The sequence below is a fragment of the Sebastes umbrosus genome, chromosome 7 (genome assembly GCF_015220745.1).
Source record: "Sebastes umbrosus isolate fSebUmb1 chromosome 7, fSebUmb1.pri, whole genome shotgun sequence".
NCBI classification, from domain to species: Eukaryota; Metazoa; Chordata; class Actinopteri; order Perciformes; family Sebastidae; genus Sebastes; species Sebastes umbrosus.
Window position 1 is genome coordinate 4353924 of NC_051275.1, and position 12536 is coordinate 4366459.

Here is a 12536-nt window from a genome sequence, read left to right on the forward strand (position 1 = left end):
GCCAGTGTGCTGACTTGACTATGACTTGCCCCCAAACTGCATGTGATTATCATAAAGAAGGCATGTCTGTAAAGGGGAGACTCGTGGGTACCCATAGAACCCATTTTCATTCACATATTTTGAGGTCAGAGGTCAAGGGACCCCTTTGAAAATGGCCATGACAGTTTTTCCAAAATTTAGCGTAAATTTGGAGCGTTATTTAGCCTCCTTCCCGACAAGCTATATGACATGGTTGGTACCAATATCTTCACTCTAGCTTTAAAACTGAGCCCGCTACAACCTAAAAATCGCAAGTTGAATTAATTTGTTAAAGAAATTAATGGTGTTAAACAAATTTGCGTTACTATTGTGTTGACTTTACATTATTTTATTTCAAATATTTATTATAACATTTGTCGCTGCATGGCATTCAATAATAGTTTCCAGACCTCAGACAGCTCTTCCATGGAGCAGTTTTTCACAACAATCCTATATATGGTCATCAGCTCTTGCTGATCTTCATAAACATTTACAAATATGGGTAGAGCCTTGGGTCTTCTGTCCTGTTTATAGCCTCGTCTCTAAGAGATGGAGCTCTCTTTGAGCATTCCGGAGACCTTGTGTTATGCTTTCACAGGGCTGCATTTTGGACAGAGTGGCTCAAAATACATCCAGTCACTCTGTCTTTCAGGCGTCCCATCTCGGGGGCCACTTATTCCAGAGCACTTTCACCACCTTTGTCTGCTGGCTAAATAATGGCTGACTTCAAGGTCTTCTTTCTTTCAAGGTTTTGTTTATGTCTTTGCTGAATTTTCCTCTGGTTTGGGTTCACAGGAAGGCCAGTCAACAAGGTGCTGTTTAACTGTTGATGCTCGATCTGCTCGCAGAGGGTAAAAATAGACTTTAGCAGCTGAACTGACTATCAGCAGGATGGTGGTGGTGTGTTGTTTCTTGAATCTAAAGGCAACTTGTAGCTTAACTTGTTTATCTTGAGCAACAGAAGACTGGCTGCTACAACACTCAGGGGATTTCTCCAAATGTTGACCCTCCCTCTCTCTCTGCTTTGGGTCTGCACCCCCTGCTGCGGTGGAAACCAGATCCTTTAAGGGGAGAGCCCACCCAACTGCTGCCGACCAGCTGGAATGAGAGTCTGGGAAGCGAAGCAGAACTGGAATCACACTGCGTCGCCTTCCACCCAAACACTAAATCCTCCCCAGCCTCCACAAGTACGGCCGTGGGCCACAAAATGGAGATTATTCTTCAGCTTGTGTCAGCCCTCTAAAAAACTGAGGCATGCACACTTTTCTTCTCCCGAGACATAATTCCATGCGGCACAATTACAGGTTTGTCATTTCATGATAATGACAGGAGTGACATTTTGCTTATTACTACGCCAAGGTGCCTTTGATGGTGTGTTTGTGCGAAGCTTCAAAAAAGCCCACAATGCACATTCCATCCCTTCAAACGAATCCTTATTTGTATTGATCACTAAACACACGGACGCTCGTTCTCTCAAGGGTCTCGCCGCCTCTAATTTATGGTATATATAAGATGAATTCATAATGGCAAAATCCTTGACTCTGTTAGCACAATCACAAGCTAAATATAGATTTTACTCTGCTGCTATAAAAGACAACAAAAGGAAAAGCTGTGGAATTTATTCATTTCTAACACTTTCTCTTGTGCAACACATGCGAGCGCACTCATTAGAAGGCTGAAATTAAACTGGTAGTGGTTCTGTGGATGGGGAAGTTAGGAGCGGTGGGGAGGGGGGCAATGGAATATATTTACCCTAAATTCCCAGCATTACTCGAGGCAGACAGCAAAGGCAAGTCCTGGTCTCAGCACACGGGACATTAATAAACTCAGCCACATGCAAGCTAAACTACAGGCACTCTCACACAAACACACAGAGATACAAGAAGCGACAAATTCACACTTTACAGGAGTACATGTCCCTTTAGCACCAACCCGTTCTCACTCCCAACTCCTCAAATATACCGCCGGTTGGTCAGTGCCCCTCGGCATTGGAAAATGACGCACGGAGACACCCTTTACTGATGGTTTAGGACGAACCAGACTTTCAACTAACTCCAATGTAAACCCACCCACGGTGTTATTCAACAGTCAGAGCAAGTGACGCAGTATTAATAGTGTGAGAGTACGTTCTTTGGGTAATGGTGCCTAAATCCACCCCTTTATTCCCTTTTTCTAGTCCTTTATTTTGAAAGGACAGTATGCATGTAATGAGCGTATATTGGTCCATGGTCCGTCAAAAAGTAACACAAGAGGGCTACCCCATGTGTCGGTCTGCACTGACCAAACGAATGTGTTGCTCACACATGCAAATACCATCACCGCGGGCCACTTGTGACAGACAAACGCATGTGCACAGGTGACCCCCATCCTCCTCTGATCTGCTCTTCAGCTGCCGTTTACGCCACCTTCACCTGTCCTCGCCGTCTGAGCGGAGCAGCCACATGTGTTTAAGTGACTCACTGAGGGGACAGAGTTTGTCCCCCAGGGCTGCACGCTGACCCTGATCTAATTCCCCTGGAGACAGAGGCGACTCTTTTCCACACATTACCAACCATGAGAGCTCTCCGTGCAGCTCTTAATGCTATCCTTGGCCTTTCAGGGATAAGATGCAGGAGACACTCAGAGACACGCTGAGTCAAATTAAATAAGACATCCACGAGTCAAAGTGGCGAAAAGGAGAAAAATTGCTCATTCTTGCTCAGTGCCTCTTTGGGACATGGGAGTTTACAATATAATGTATCTATGGTTTGAGGGTAAAGGAACTAAAGACGGGCAATTACTGTTGGATTCTTTTTACCAAAAATAGACTCTTCTCTCGGCTATTATATGCTGCCATTTTATTCGCAGATCTGTCTCCATACATCCAGCCCATATCCTGTTTCCTCGCTGACCTGCTAAGGCGAAGCACAAAAGAAGTATTGACCTCACATTCCCCCTCACTAGGAAGAACAGGGTATAATTAACTGTAGTGTTAAAGGCACGGTGCCTCCGAGACTGTAAAACAGGGTATGAATACTGAGCAAACTACTTTATCCCAAAGGAGTCAGACCCAATCCATCCAATCCATACTTATTCATTTATTCAGCCGACTCATGGCCTCAGACTCCCTCTGAGATGTCTAACGGGTCAAATGTGGGCTTTCCATCTTCTTCATCTCTAATTAGACATAACATGTGGCGAAGTTCAAGAAAACAGTTCTTTTCCTTTCCCTTGTTCTCTCTTTGTGTTTCTGTTCACACTGTAGGGCTTATCTGCCACAGAAACAGGGACTAAGATGGCTCAAACTGCCTGAAACAGGGTTTATTCTTGTATCCCTACCTGTGACTAAAGTATTGCTCACTGTAAGTACCGGCTAAGGCCCTGACACCAAACATGCCCTCCACTATGTGTGTCACCGGTGATACAGAGAAGCAGAGCCTCCACCATCTGGCAAGCATCTGTCTGAGCAGTGATTCATCTATTCACATATATTCACTGCTTTAGGTGTCAGCGGCAAAGACGTGATGTGTGTTAACAATCACCTCTCTGTCTGCTTCGCCCTTTCTGTTAAAGCAGAGAAGAACATCCCGGCCGGGTAATCATCTCAGGAACAAAACTCTTCACAAGGAAATGAATTAAGTTCCTGAGTTCCAGGGCGCAATATTACAAATCCTACTATAGCAAAGGCATGACCCGCCCTACTATGCCTCTGATTGTCTTACCATATTCTTACCCGAGCCCTAACCAATCTCCTCATGCCTAAACCTAACCAACCCAACCAACGAAGGCAGTGAGTACTAGCCAATCAGAGGCAGAGTAGGTAAAACTGAAAGACTGAAAATATGTAATTAGAAAGACTACACACCCAAAAGTCGTGTAAGTGATATCTCTCTCGATGAAGCTACGATGCCTGTGTGTTTCGTACTGTGATGTTCTCACACCAGCGACGGGTCTTGTTCATTCTTTCTCTTCCCGACTGATATAAAGATCAGGAGTCGCTGGATAAAACACATCACCGACATTCCGATGGCTATGCCTTCGGGAGCAATTTGGGGTTAAGTGTCTTGCTCAAGGACACATCGACATGTGACGATCGAACCACTGACCTTCCGATTGGTGGACAACCTGCTCTACCCTCTGAGCCACAGCCGCCCAGACGAGAGACGAGATATGTAGCTCAGAGCGGTTTCACACAAAACTAAATGATACTACGACAAACCTGCGACAAACGGAGACTTTCTTGACTTGCAAAATGATGTTTAAAGTTGACAAATACATCATACGTGTGATTCATGGCACAATTCAAACAAGATAAAAAAAAAATTATATATAAAGGTCCCATGGGGCTCTCTATAGCATGGCTGACTCTTAGTCTCGTTGATGGATCATAAAACTAATTGTAATAATCATTCCGATTTCCCAGAGGCCTCAGTCAAAGCGCTTATTCTGTCAAACCAACATCCCCAAAACCAAAAGATCTTTTACTCACAACGATATAAAACAACTGAGAATCCTCACATTTCAGTAGCTGGCCTGGAACCGGCAAATGTTTGACATTGTTGCTTGGTAATTACTTACAAATTAACAATTAGCACTATCAAATTTATATCCCAAAGTCATTCATTCCCCACAACTTTCAGGCTCCCTTGCTCTCTGCTTTTTTATAGCCGCATTAATGCCAGACACGAATGCAGACACACCAGACACGTTTTCTGGAACAGTTCTGTTCCGAGTGACAAAAACAACCCGATATGCAGCACGCCTGCTACTATGGCAGTGAAAACAATGACTTAACAGAGGAGCAGACTGAAATAACCCTTCTGTCTGTCCTTTGGTTGCCCAGACTTCCTGTTTGACAAAACTAAATCCCTGTTGATGCTGGGCTTTCCGCCCTGTTTCTCTCTGTTTCTGTCTCACTCTATTTTTTTTTCATCCGTTCTCTCTTTCTGTCTTTCTGGCTGAGCCCAGGTCCACTCTTCGGGTCACTGGGTATTCGCTCAATCTATTTTTTTTTCTCCTGCTTGCAGCAATGTGGACTGCAAGGAGGAGGAGGAGGAGGAGAGTGAGGGAAGGAGATGGAGAAGGAGAGAGGAAGGACACAGAGGGGTGGACAGAAAGTAGAATTAGGGGAAAGGTGAAACAAGCCTGAGATCACTGGAAATAATACTGTTACCCAAAAGGTCAGAAAAGGGGGGGCAGAGAAGGAGGTGTGAGTTGATCCTGAGAAAGAGTGAAGGGTGAAGGAGAAAGATAGTGTTGGAGAGAATATATTGCCTATGGTGCAAAGGCTACGTTTCACTGCTCTGACTCCAAACACCCTTGTGGTGATGTTGGTGGGGTTTGTTGAGCAAAAAAAAGCTGCCGGGCTCAATGAGCGCATTACAGTGTTACAAGAGGGCTTTGCACTTTAGGTGATCAATCAACCCAGAGGAAGAGACGTCCACTTTATAACCATCAGTGGCCGGAAACGTAAGCAATGAAGAGCAAGATAGCGCTCTAAAAACCATTACACAAGACTCTTGTCTGTCGAGAGAAGACCTGGCTTTCTCCTCTCAAACATATGGGCCGGTGCTATCTCATTAGTTTTATGCAATGCCTACATGGCAGATGAGACAGTGTAGTCCATCATCATCACATCAAACTGGCAGGCCTTTGAGGAGGAAGGAATACTGATAGGTTTTTGGAAGTAAAAGGATAACACACGGCGCGTTAGGGAATATTTACCCATCGCCCCGGAAATGTCTGGTGATCCGACACCATTAAACAATGACTGTCAAGAGACAGAACATTCCTCCGGAAACGTGAGCTCTTCATCCCAAAGCCTTCCTCATATGGATGCGATTTTCGCTTTGTTGTACCTCTTGAAAATGAGTGCTGATGGTGAGAGGGGAGTGGAAGCACACATTCTGGGACTGGGCGGGATCCAGCTGGCAGGAGCTCACAAAGCCGACACAAGGACAAAGCTCCTGGCTGTGTTGGTATGGCTATCAAACAGGACAACACACTCCTGTGCCAAATAGCCCTTGGCAACATTACGGGAGCCAAAATGGCAGCCCATCTGTAATTTATTTACATGTCTTTAAATTTATCGCTCACGCTCATGCCCTTGACATACACTTTGAGCCCCAGAGGTGGTGCAGACAGATGTGATAAATTCAATTTTAACAGTACATGACCAGGATACTGTATTACATGTTACAGGTCACCTCCGGGGGAATAATAGACTTACTCGGGAAAATGATACACTCAAAACTTAAGTGATATAGAGCCAGAGTTGAACGTATTTCATGTGTGAATCCTCTCTGCGGCTTCATATTGTTCATGTCCTGACTCTGCACACCAGTGTGGGCAAACGAGATGCTGGCACAGAGGTGTAAACACAGCCAATCAACCAGAAAACAAAATGGAGAAGCTTTCCCAGAAGGCAACGCTGGCAATTATTTGATAGTTCAGATCAACTGCAGCTTCGTTGGAGGCAGGTGGGGGGAAGTATTCAACCAGCGCGGCCAACGAGCCCGTGCACAATGTGGAGGCTAGACCCAGTGCATCGCATTGTTTCCCCAACACAAACATGCCCTTTTGTTCAGACAAACCTGCCTAATACGCTTTCATCTACTGTTTCTACTTTCACTCTCATTGAAGTTTTAGACATTTCTGCAATTCTGCTTTGAAGAACTAATAAAAAACAAAAAACAAAAATCCAAACCAAAAGTTTTGCAGCTGGTCAAAACATAAATGCATGTCAAATAAATTACAAGTTTATCATCTCGCTCTGAAAGACCTCACAGGGGAGCATTACAAAGCAGGAATGCATGTGAAAAAAACACATTTTTCTCATCTCATTTCATCAAAGGACTGTCAGAACCCAGGGGTAATATTTAATGTAATAGACATTAAATGTCTCTAATCAATAATAAATGCTTTTAGCCCATCTCAGAGTGATGGCACTGGAAATTCCTCCGAAAAAGAAAAGCAAAGAGCTCTCGGTACTCCTCCCAACAATGACAGACGAAATTAGACCGTATAGATTCCCTGCTGACCACAGCCTTCCCGTATGGCAGTGAAATATGCTGCGTTGAGCTGTTTTAAACTTTTTTTTTTTTACATCCCTTTGGGACAGTACACCTCCTAGGTCTGCACCTCCTCTGAAACAGCAGCATATCACATGGAGTCCTCTGCTTGCACAATACATACTGTCCCCAACAAACTCCTTGAAAATGGCCAAGTACAGCCTGTCATGCATCATGCTGTTGTCTTGTTATTTCGCCTTAAATTTCAAAGACGCAGCAGTTCAACACCTTCGCCATAAAAAAATATAGCCTTTATCCTGCAGCCTTGAGCAGCTCTATCTCCTGACATTTATATCAAGAGTTAAAGTGAGCTCTATCCATCTGACATTCTCCGCAGGTCAAGGCAATATTTTTTCAGAGATTTCAGGGATGTTTGGAACAATGCTGCTTTATCACTTGTGATGTTATTTAGGCTTCAAATGCTGCCAATCAACCTTTGTTTTTTGGATCACAGCAGTTTTATGTGATCGACTGTCTTGAAAGGACAACAGGGAGTAGTTGTCGCTGACATAAACTGGGTCTACATTTGCAATTCTAAATGGACATCAGAGAAGCCAAACAAATAAATAAAAAAGATAAATTGACCTCCATAATAAAATATATATATAATAACATCAGATTTTGCATAATCTATTTCAACTTCTAGCAGACAACCATTTCAACCTACTTTTCCCAATCACTTTTACAAATTTAGCACCCAGCCCTTATTGTTCACACAAACTCCGACTGCTGTGTGTACTGGTATTCTTTCTCTTAACTCCAACTGCAACTCAGTCATTTGAGAAAGTCACATTTTAAGTTTGTTTCTCCAAGATATCGAAACAACCCCAAACCATCCCACAAGCAGACCAGGCATTTCACTTTGATACTCCCCCAACCAATCAGAAATATTATAAAGTGAAAGTAGCATCTCAGTATTACAAAAAGCCCCACGCTGCCGTCATTATCCCTAATATTTCATTGGGGATGGAGCATAGCAGTTCTCCAATCACGGTCACTGTCAAAGTGTCAGTCATCATGAGGCAATCAAATAGCAAAATGTCAAAACCAAACTACCCCGTCAGGTGCAGAGATGAAAGAGATGAAATAAACGAGGACACCAAAGCCCAAATTAAAGGCGGGTTATTGTTCCGAGGGGAAATACAGAGTATTTAAAAAGGTACACAGAGGTCTTATATCATGCCTGTGGAAAACAAATGTTAAATAGCTTTCTTCCCGCTGTGCACGGCTCTGCATGAGGAACCCGAACGACAAGGCGCGGCTCCGCAGGGGGGGGATCAAAATCTCTAACAACCAAATCCAAGTCAAGAATCTTTTAATGTGTGCACCTCCCGTCTGTGCCACAGTCGTTTGGAGTCCGCACCGCTGCATAACTAAGACGAGAAACTACCGCACAGGCAGTTGTTTAATGTAAGCAGCGCAGAGCGCTCAGGCCTTTGATTTATGAGCCAGAACAGTCTCATAGTCTCATACTCAGACTCCCAACTCTCTGGCCTGTAGAGGGAATCTGGGCCTTTGCCATTAGCAATTAAGCAGCTCTGGAACAACTTGTGAACTGGGAGAACACAGTGTTATAAGAGGCGAACAACAACACGAGCAACAATAATAGTTATTGTTAAAAGGTATTCTTTCAGTCGGGGGTTGCAGCTAATGAGATAAAGCTCTGATAAATCCTTTCAGCTCTAATCTGTTTCATGGGATTGAGATAAATTACATGGCGATGTATAAAGTGGGTGTTTTATTGTGGCAGCCCAGAGGCCCCGGCCTCTCTGGTAAGACACTCTTCATTAGTGGCCTACAATAGGAGCAGAGGAAACACAAAAGGAGGAAGACACCAGCATCAGACAGTGAACCATGAGGCTCCTTTGCATCTGGTGAATTCAAATGTCTCACCAACTGTTTGCCTCATTTACTCCCTCTCTCTTTTTCCGCTAATCGCTGAGATTTGATCATATCTCTCGGCACACATTTTGGTTCCCCCCCCGCGGGTCTTCATTTCATAGGGGTTCTTGGTTAATAAGAAGTGAACATTGAACGTTTCAATCGTCAGGTGTTTTTTCTTCTTCCCCCACATTTCCACACTCTCAGTAAGTGACAGAAGACAATACACGGAGCGGCCCACTGAGCTTCCAAATTGTGTCACTTCCAATTAGCCCCTCTGAGACATCTCTGCCCTTTGGCTCCCCAGCATTCAAGTTAAAAAGAAGAACTGAGCGGCGCCCCTTGTATTGTACCCCGCCTTCCTTCGCTCCCCCTCCATCGAAATTCATGCGTGTCTGGATTTGTGAGTCTACGAAAGAGAGAAATCGCAAGAAAGACAGACAGGGATTTTTTAATCCTATCACCAAAAATAGCAGCTTGCTGTAATACTCTATGTATGGGGTCGCTGTGAGCTTAAAAGGAGCTCTCCTTACATAAAAGTGCACATTTCTGAATAAGCCAGCCAGCCTTCACCTTAATCATCCTCCATATTATACATCATTAATACTGATGTTCCTAAGTAGCTAAGAAGTAGGACATGGCACGTCGTGGTGGTCCACAGGCAGATTTATCCTTCTGAAAAACCTGGCAGCTCCGTCAAATCTGCCTGCAACCTGCTTCCCTGTCACATCACTTTTTAAAGCCAAACTGAAGTGATGGGGATTGTAAAATAGCAGAGTGGTGAGCCACAGACTGCGAGCAAACGTTTTGGAGTCAATGAGAGGGCCGGAGCGCCGCAACTTCTCAAACTAGGCCAGAGAAACTTGCAGCTTCAGTGGTAGCCTTCCCTCAGACCTCACGTCCCGGGAGGACACGTGCAAAACCAACAGCGCACATAAACAAAGCCGGTGCCGTGCGGAGGAGCCGTGTCCACTTATTGTAATCAAACAAACAAACAAAAAGTCATTTCCATGGCCAGAGCAGCAGTGTGGTGGACAGGGCTCTATTTTTGCAAAGAGAAAGAGAAAGGGCGTGGGTTTCTTTTTAAATTTTTTTGGGATCGAAACCAGAGCCGAAAATCACACTGACATATTTTGGGCTCAGTTTTCCATCGTTTCATCAGTCAAACTAAAAAAAAAAGATATGAATTGATGCCAATAGTAAAATATAGGAAAGTATTATGAAAATGAAAAGTTTTCTTTCTTCATCAAATTATATGTTCCACCTTATTTACAATATGTGAGCCTAAAACCAAAGTTTTTCTTAAATGGGACCAAAGCCACATCTTTGGCACCAACCCCACTAGATGTGAAATCAACAATCCAGTTTGTAAATGTGGTTAAACATTCTTTCAAATATGCACTCAATCCAATACAGCAATGTGCAGAAATATTGTGTGTGCTGTTTTTAAACTGCAGTCATGAGTTAAGAAATGGAAACCGACCCGACGGCGGATAACATGACCAGCATCTCACTGGGACACTTCTCATTTCCTGTGGAGCCGTTTATCTGAGGAAACAACAGCTTTTCTGAACCAACAGCCGGTTTGTTGGCCAAGAAAACTTGAGCCTGGGGTGAAATGTTCATGGTTATCAAGATTTCTGTGCCTCCTTGTTCCCTCACCAACGTCATCTAGTTTCATGAACAACACTTCTGTCAGAGAGTTCAAACCAACTTGATAGCCCCAGATCTCTTCATAACAGCAGTCAGAGCCTCAGGTAGAACACAGCTACTCATTGCGGGGACAAACACAAACACAGAAATGTAAACTCACCTCCAACAAACTGGAGGCCGCCGGCCACGCGACCGATGGTACGCGAGATGAGGTCAGAGATGCAGCAGCCCATGAGAGCTGTGAGTGCCACCAGCAGGAGGAGGCCGCATCCCACGCCCGTCACAATCGTGCAGATCCTCCACTCCAGGCTCGGGATGCCGTTGAAGGAGGCATAGCGCCCACACTGCTCCAGCATCACCGTGGCCTGCTTCTCCTCGTCCCTCACCGGGTAGGAGCAGCGGCGGAACGTGCCAAAGGACACTGGCTTGTCCATCTGTGTCCCCAGCAGCCAGTAGGGCATGAAGAAGCCAACGCAGGAGGCAGCGGCACACAGCAGGGACAGCAGGGCCCAGATAACACCCGTACATGTCAGACTAGACGCCATGGTAAACAGTCTGCGAATGGTTCACACAGTCACTGAACTAACAGCAGTTATATGAGCAGTCGCTGTGTCGTGGGAAGCCTTGCAGTGAGCATTTAACACCAGCAGCCTTCACCTTCTCAGAGACTCCCGGTCCCTGTCAGGAGGAAGAGGAACAGACAGGACAGGAGAGTCAACCGTGGGAACAAGTTGTTGGCTTTTAGAATAACCTGAAAAGCCACAGCTCCATAAGTTGAGAATCAGTCCCACCCAGTTATTATAAGTGGAGATAGGAACACAGATATGAAGGAATCCAGTAAGAGAGTATTATTACTCATTAGATTGTTACATCTTATTCTTTTTTTTCTTCTGAAAAGTACTTTGAGACTTTTATTAAATGATGAAGTATGCATATAAGTACAAAACTTGACATAGTTTAATAAGAGGCTCAGTTATTCAATACAATTCTGATTTGATTCATATATAATAGCAAAAACAATTCACCAATTATCAAACTCAGGCCAATAAATAATCAACTCAAATGTGATAAGCTGAGGGCAACTGTTATTACCATCATACTTATTTATTTAAAGCTTTTTCCTTTATCATCATATATGTTAAAAAGAAAAAAATACTAGTTTTTAGTTCACAGCAGTGTATATGCATTATAACAACTAGTATATCCCAACAGGTTATTATTAATGGTATTATTTAGTATGTATGGCTACTGAGAATTCAGTTTTATTTTGAAAACAATGTTAACTCTTCTATAAAACAACAATATGATCCCTATAATAAACTTCATAATGGTATTATACACACATCACAGCAGAGCCACAAACAATGCAGCATGTTATGGGACTTTAATACCATAGAAATACCACAAAAAAACAGTGGAGAACTGGACATTTAGTTGATGAAACGCACTAGAAGTCCCTGCAGGAGCAGCTACTACAGGAATAGTGATTTGTCTTTAGGGGTGACCTCGCTGAACACGCTGTATTATGGCAGTGCTCACACTGTCGGAATGTGAATCAAGAAAACAAGGCAAAGAAGAGGCAAAAGAAGAAGAAGAAGAAAGCTTACATGTTGTGAGAGCTCCGGAATAAGGTGCGCTCGGTGGACACGGAGAGCTTCTTTCCATCTGCTGACTCCAGCTGTGTGCTGGCTCTCCGAGCAAACTTTTCTTCAGTCGAGGAAAAAGAGAAAAGAAATGCGATCGAGCTGAGAATGTAAATCCAAAAAAGTGAGAGCAGAATCCGTTCACGAATCACTTCCTCCTCATCAATATATTTAACCGAGGCAAAGATCAATTATTCACTCCTGTGCGGTGCAGAAACGTGCGGCGGCGCTGACTGACTGACTGAATGACTGCTGGACTCCGTTCAACACATTCCTGCTCTGAGAGAGAGAG

At 44.0% G+C, this 12536-nt stretch overlaps 1 protein-coding gene across 1 annotated transcript in view; it reads right to left on the reverse strand.

Annotated features, from left to right (window-relative positions):
- LOC119490872 (LHFPL tetraspan subfamily member 6 protein) overlaps positions 1–12536 on the reverse strand; it is a 49066-nt gene extending 36530 nt beyond the window's left edge. Inside the window, exons 1-2 of the mRNA XM_037774399.1 lie at positions 12209–12536; positions 10762–11279 (exon numbers count right to left, since the gene is read on the reverse strand). Coding sequence (XP_037630327.1) covers positions 10762–11146 — 385 coding nt within the window. The 5' untranslated portion in view covers positions 11147–11279; positions 12209–12536. The remainder of the gene's footprint in view (positions 1–10761; positions 11280–12208) is intronic.